Raw genomic sequence first — 7,500 nt, forward strand, 5'->3', positions numbered from 1 at the left:
GAAAACAGAGACAGAGACAGAGAAAAGTCTCTCAGAGAAAAGCAGAGACAAAGAAAAGCAGAGACAGAGAAAAGCAGAGACAGAGAAAAAGCAGAGACAGAGACAGAGACAGAGAAAAGACAGAGACAGAGACAGAGACAGAGAGAGACAGAGACAGAGAGAGAGAGAGACAGAGACAGAGACAGAGACAGAGACAGAGAAAAGCAGAGACAGAGAAAAGCAGAGACAGAGAAAAGCAGAGACAGAGAAAAGCAGAGACAGAGACAGAGACAGAGACAGAGAAAAGAGAGACAGAGAAGAGAAAAGGAGAGACAGAGACAGAGAGAGACAGAGACAGAGAGAGACAGAGACAGAGAAAAGCAGAGACAGAGAGAGACAGAGACAGACAGGACAGAGAGAGAGAGAGACAGAGACAGAGACAGAGACAGACAGAGACAGAGACAGAGACAGAGAAAAGCAGAGACAGAGAGAGACAGAGACAGAGACAGAGAGAGAGAGAGAAAAGAGAGAGACAGAGAAAAAGCAGAGACAGAGAAAAGCAGAGACAGAGAAAAGCAGAGACAGAGAGAGACAGAGACAGAGAGAGACAGAGACAGACAGAGACAGAGACAGAGAAAAGCAGAGACAGAGAGAGACAGAGACAGAGACAGAGACAGAGAAAAGCAGAGACAGAGAGAGACAGAGACAGAGACAGAGACAGAGAGAGAGAGAGAGAGAGACAGAGACAGAGAAAGAGACAGAGACAGAGACAGAGAAAAGCAGAGACAGAGAAAAGCAGAGACAGAGAAAAGCAGAGACAGAGAAAAGAGACAGAGACAGAGAAAAGCAGAGAGAGAGAGACAGAGACAGAGACAGAGACAGAAAAGCAGAGACAGAGAAAAGCAGAGACAGAGAGAGAGAGAGACAGAGACAGAGAAAAGCAGAGACAGAGAAAAGCAGAGACAGAGAAAAGCAGAGACAGAGAAAAGCAGAGACAGAGAAAAGCAGAGACAGAGAAAAGCAGAGACAGAGAAAAGCAGAGACAGAGAAAAGCAGAGACAGAGAAAAGCAGAGACAGAGAAAAGCAGAGACAGAGACAGAGAGAGACAGAGACAGAGAAAAGCAGAGACAGAGAAGAGAAAAGCAGAGACAGAGAAATGGGTAAATACAACTATTTTTATGACATTTGAATGATACACTGAAACTGTTGACACATTTCAAAGACCTTGATTGGTTAACCAAGTGATATGATATACATTACCGCTAGTGGTCTCTGAGATATCCCTGAGGACAGATCAGGGTCTGGGTAGACACAGGAGGTCTTCATGGACTGACACTCAGGACAACACTTCCCTGGTAGGTGGACCAGCTCTGAACCCTGTAAGGAAGAGACCACGTGAGTTGTGCTTCATCTGTCTGTCTCTCCTTCTCTTCCCTCTACCTGCTCTATCTGTCTGTCTCTCCTTCTCTACCTGTTCTATCTGTCTGTCTCTCCTTCTCTTCCCTCTACCTGCTCTATCTGTCTGTCTCTCCTTCTCTACCTGATCTATCTGTCTGTCTCTCCTTCTCTTCCCTCTACCTGCTCTATCTGTCTGTCTCTCCTTCTCTACCTGCTCTATCTGTCTGTCTCTCTTCTCTTCCCTATACCTGCTCTATCTGTCTGTCTCTCCTTCTCTTCCCTATACCTGCTCTATCTGTCTGTCTCTCTTCTCTTCCCTCTACCTGCTCTATCTGTCTGTCTCTCCTTCTCTACCTGTTCTATCTGTCTGTCTCTCCTTCTCTTCCCTCTACCTGCTCTATCTGTCTGTCTCTCCTTCTCTACCTGATCTATCTGTCTGTCTCTCCTTCTCTTCCCTCTACCTGCTCTATCTGTCTGTCTCTCCTTCTCTACCTGCTCTATCTGTCTGTCTCTCCTTCTCTACCTGCTCTATCTGTCTGTCTCTCCTTCTCTTCCCTCTACCTGCTCTATCTGTCTGTCTCTCCTTCTCTACCTGCTCTATCTGTCTGTCTCTCCTTCTCTTCCCTCTACCTGCTCTATCTGTCTGTCTCTCCTTCTCTACCTGCTCTATCTGTCTGTCTCTCCTTCTCTTCCCTCTACCTGCTCTATCTATCTGTCTGTCTCTCCTTCTCCCTCTACCTGCTCTATCTGTCTGTCTCTCCCTCTCTACCTGCTCTATCTGTCTGTCTCTCCTTCTCTACCTGTTCTATCTGTCTGTCTCTCCTTCTCTTCCCTCTACCTGCTCTATCTGTCTGTCTCTCCTTCTCTACCTGCTCTATCTGTCTGTCTCTCCTTCTCTACCTGTTCTATCTGTCTGTCTCTCCTTCTCTTCCCTCTACCTGCTCTATCTGTCTGTCTCTCCTTCTCTACCTGCTCTATCTGTCTGTCTCTCCTTCTCTTCCCTCTACCTGCTCTATCTGTCTGTCTCTCCTTCTCTACCTGCTCTATCTGTCTGTCTCTCCTTCTCTTCCCTCTACCTGCTCTATCTGTCTGTCTCTCCTTCTCTACCTGCTCTATCTGTCTGTCTCTCCTTCTCTTCCCTCTACCTGCTCTATCTGTCTGTCTCTCCTTCTCTTCCCCCTACCTGCTCTATCTGTCTGTCTCTCCTTCTCTACCTGCTCTATCTGTCTGTCTCTCCTTCTCTTCCCTCTACCTGCTCTATCTATCTGTCTGTCTCTCCTTCTCCCTCTACCTGCTCTATCTGTCTGTCTCTCCCTCTCTACCTGCTCTATCTGTCTGTCTCTCCTTCTCTACCTGTTCTATCTGTCTGTCTCTCCTTCTCTTCCCTCTACCTGCTCTATCTGTCTGTCTCTCCTTCTCCCTCTACCTGCTCTATCTGTCTGTCTCTCCTTCCTCTACCTGTTCTATCTGTCTGTCTCTCCTTCTCTTCCCTCTACCTGCTCTATCTGTCTGTCTCTCCTTCTCTACCTGCTCTATCTGTCTGTCTCTCCTTCTCTTCCCTCTACCTGCTCTATCTGTCTGTCTCTCCTTCTTCCCTCTACCTGCTCTATCTGTCTGTCTCTCCTCTCTACCTGCTCTATCTGTCTGTCTCTCCTTCTCTTCCCTCTACCTGCTCTATCTGTCTGTCTCTCCTTCTACCTGTTCTATCTGTCTGTCTCTCCTTCTCTTCCCTCTACCTGCTCTATCTGTCTGTCTCTCCTTCTCTACCTGCTCTATCTGTCTGTCTCTCCTTCTCTTCCCTCTACCTGCTCTATCTGTCTGTCTCTCCTTCTCTACCTGCTCTATCTGTCTGTCTCTCCTTCTCTACCTGCTCTATATGTCTGTCTCTCCTTCTCTTCCCTCTACCTGCTCTATCTGTCTGTCTCTCCTTCTCTTCCCTCTACCTGCTCTATCTGTCTGTCTCTCCTTCTCTACCTGCTATGTCTATCTGTCTGTCTCTCCCTCTCATCCTTAGTCTATATAGTCAGCTACCCATTAATAGAAAGATGCCATTTACATTCATGGGGATAATCCCATTGGATGGAGAGGCAAAGCACACGGTTATTATTAATAGAATATAAGTATAAACTTCCGGAACGTTCAGTCTTCAAATAAAATAGTTTAACAGTTTTGATGATGTCACTGTATGTGAAACAGTCCGTGTTAAAGTCGGGTCATTCTTTCAAGTCATTTAGTGTTAATTAAAATCGTGAAAGTATCTCCTTTGAAGCAGAACACGATGGTTAATTCTGTTTTCAGATCCATTGTGTGTAACATTTCTCTCGGCATCTCTATTCATGCTGTGTGACCTTGGCCAATCTGATCTGGAGTCAACGATGCTGCTTTTCCTTAATGAATACTTAACAGGCTGCTTTACTGCAGTGATTCATGATGATTAATACCAATACGAATAGTTCTGTTTAACTTTAAACGTCTGATTAGAAAAGTTTTTAATTTATTTTAAATATAAAAACGCGACTCTTACCGTGTGAAAAGAATCAAAACATGTGTTTACGTGTTGACAGACGCACTATGCAGAAATCGCTCCGCCATTTCCTGGTTGACAAAATTCGAATAGTTCCCGCCCTAATTTTCAGTTTACGTGACAAAACAAGCAAAAGTAGAGAATCGTTGTACCATCTCAAACCGCTGTGAAATATATTTTACAATAACCAGAAAATATTGTATTTTCAGCTGTTTGATGTTGATGTACAAAACCACAAGTAAAAGACGCACAAACTGTTGTTCTAAGAACAGGAAACATAGAAATAACAAACATAGAACAGATCTGCCGCTTCTTAGAACTTGCTTTCAATGAGAATAACAGATCTACCAATTTTAACTGACATTTCTATGTGAATTTGGTCGGGATCGCCCCCCCCCCCAAAAAAATGACCTATTTATTGCAGCTTTAAACTTGAAAGACTGATAAGGTAGAAAAAGCGGTTCATGTTTATTCCACATTTATCTTTATTTTTATTTATTTGACAGCTTTTCTAGGGAGTTTTTCCTAGCCACCGTGCTTCTACACCTGCATTGCTTGCTGTTTGGGGTTTTAGGGTGGGTTTCTGTACAGCACTTTCAGATATCAGCTGATGTACGAAGGGCTTCATAAATACATTTGATTTGATTTATGGAATCAAAGCTTTTAAAGCTTTTAAGTCAGAACATTTTAAATACTCTATAGAGTCATATTCACTGTATTTCAAGCCTGTGTTTGTACTTCTTTAGCCCCTATAAAACTCCTGCCACAGACTCTTGTATGGTTCTGTATGTAGGCCAAGCAATTTACTGATCTAGTAAATAATGTCTTATAAATGAAGGGAGATGATGAATTCTCTGAGTTACATCCTGGTTTTAAAATGTTTATTTATTCCAAAAAACACCAACATCAACAAAAACACAAGGCAGCCAGTAAAAGATGCAGATAAAACATTAGGGGTGTCAGGGTAGCCTAGTGGTTAGAGCGTTGGACTAGGAACTGGAAGGTTGCAGGTTCAAACCCCTGAGCTGACACGGTACAATCTGTCGTTCTGCCCCTGAACAGGCAGTTAACCCACTGTTCCCAGGCCGTCATTGAAAATAAGAATTTGTTTTTAACTGACTTGCCTAGTTAAATAAAGGTAAAATTATATTAAATTATATGTTGTATTTATTTACCGTTGGACATTGGACTCGGGCACACTGGGCTCTCTGGCAGAGGACCTGTCCTCTCTCGCAGGTGCAGAACTCGCAGTCGGTGCCGTTCCACATGTCACCGTGGTAACGAACGGTGAGCTCGGACAGGCAGCTGCCCTTGTTGGCGGCAACACAGTCGGCACAACACTGCCCCGCCCTCTTCACTTTGGTCTGGCCCTGCAAGGGATCATGGGAAAACACTTTATAATAACTTTCACGAATAATAAATAATACATTAATTATGAATAGCGTACATCGGGGTTACACAATTTGGCCCCAAAAAATCCATTGTTGGACATAACTGTAAAAAACACCAGGAAAATCAGCTCCAAGTGATTTTAATTTAAGAAATGTGTGCCCAAGTATTCCCACACAAGACACATGTGACTGTATACAAATGTAAGCAAAGTTTTAAATTATGTTTTAGTCAAACATTATACATCAAATTAATTACTTACAAATCATACAATGTTATTTTCTGTATTTTTGATTTTAAATTCCGTCTCTCACAGTTGAAGTGTACCTATGATAAAACATTACAGACCTCTACATGCTTTGTAAGTAGGAAAACCTGCAAAATCGGCAGTGTATCAAATACACTGTTTGGGCTTCCTGTAGTGTACAGATTATTTGTAATTATGTTCCCGGCCTCCCTGATCATCCGCTCAAAAAAAGATCGGCCCCGAGGTTCAATCTAGTTGATGATCCTGGTGTTCATGCAATTAATATACATGACAGACAGACAGACAGACAGACAGACAGACAGACAGACAGTAACATCCATAGACTCTTTCTGTGTACTGACCTCCTCACAGGTCCTGGGTGGACAGGTGTGTGTGTGACAGCGAGACTGGCCACGATCACACACACACCTGGTGCAGCCGCTCTTCTGCCACTGCTCACCATGCTGCAGACACACACACACACACACACACACACACACACACACACTGTGTAAGTACAACAACTACCATAGTGCAGAGTTAACCTGTTTTCTCCCTACATGACATGAACAATCCACACAGAGAGAGAGAATGTTTTAATCTCAGTGGACAGTGGGAAGTGGGCAGTGGGAAGTGGACAGTGAGAAGTGGACAGTGAGAAGTGGACAGTGGACAGTGGGAAGTGGGCAGTGGGAAGTGGACAGTGGGAAGTGGACAGTGGACAGTGAGAAGTGGACAGTGAGAAGTGGGCAGTGAGAAGTGGACAGTGGACAGTGAGAAGTGGACAGTGAGAAGTGGACAGTGGGCAGTGAGAAGTGGACAGTGAGAAGTGGACAGTGGGAAGTGGACAGTGGACAGTGAGAAGTGGACAGTGAGAAGTGGTGGACAGTGAGAAGTGGACAGTGAGAAGTGGGCAGTGAGAAGTGGGCAGTGAAGTGGAAGTGGACAGTGAGAAGTGGACAGTGAGAAGTGGGCAGTGAGAAGTGGACAGTGAGAAGTGGACAGTGAGAAGTGGACAGTGAGAAGTGGACAGTGAGAAGTGGGCAGTGAGAAGTGGACAGTGAGAAGTGGACAGTGAGAAGTGGACAGTGAGAAGTGGGCAGTGAGAAGTGGACAGTGGACAGTGGACTGTGGACAGTGAGAAGTGGACAGTGAGAAGTGGGCAGTGGAAGTGGGCAGTGGACAGTGGACAGTGGACAGTGGGCAGTGGACAGTGAGAAGTGGGCAGTGGGAAGTGGACAGTGAGAAGTGGACAGTGAGAAGTGGGCTGTGGACAGTGGACAGTGGACAGTGGACAGTTGACAGTGGGAAGTGGACAGTGGACAGTGGACAGTGGGCAGTGGGCAGTTGACAGTGGGAAGTGGACAGTGGACAGTGGACAGTGGACAGTGGACAGTGGGCAGTGGGCAGTGAGAAGTGGACAGTTGAAGTGGACAGTGAGACAGTGGACAGTGGAAGTGGGCAGTGAGAAGTGGGCAGTGAGCAGTGGACAGTGAGAAGTGGACAGTGGAAGTGGGCAGTGAGACAGTGGGCAGTGGGAAGTGGACAGTGGACAGCGGACAGTTGGAAGTGGACAGTGGACAGTGGACAGTGGACAGTGGACATTTGAAAGTGGACAGTGGACAGTGGACAGTGGACAGTGGACACTTGAAGTGGACAGTGGACAGTGGACAGTGAGCAGTGGACAGTGACATTTGAAGTGGACAGTGACAGTGGACAGTGGGCAGTGGAAGTGGACAGTGGACAGTGGACAGTGACATTTGGAAGTGGACAGTGGACAGTGGACAGTGGACAGTGGGCATTTGGTGGACAGTGGACAGTGAGCAGTGGACAGTGGACATTTGGAAGTGGACAGTGGACAGTGGACAGTGGACAGTGGACAGTGGGAAGTGGACAGTGGACAGTGGACAGTGGACAGTGGGCAGTGAGAAGTGGACAGTGGACAGTGGACTGTGGACAGTG

General features: G+C 45.7%; 1 protein-coding gene across 1 annotated transcript in view; it reads right to left on the reverse strand.

The window, feature by feature from the left end:
- The window catches only part of LOC118380010 (extracellular matrix organizing protein FRAS1-like), a 423,703-nt gene that overhangs the window by 273,990 nt on the left and 142,213 nt on the right, over positions 1–7,500 (reverse strand). The window contains 3 exon segments of the mRNA XM_052462665.1: positions 1,241–1,357; positions 5,078–5,272; positions 5,901–6,002. Coding sequence (XP_052318625.1) covers positions 1,241–1,357; positions 5,078–5,272; positions 5,901–6,002 — 414 coding nt within the window.

This window comes from Oncorhynchus keta, chromosome 14, assembly GCF_023373465.1.
Source record: "Oncorhynchus keta strain PuntledgeMale-10-30-2019 chromosome 14, Oket_V2, whole genome shotgun sequence".
In the NCBI taxonomy this organism is placed as follows: Eukaryota; Metazoa; Chordata; class Actinopteri; order Salmoniformes; family Salmonidae; genus Oncorhynchus; species Oncorhynchus keta.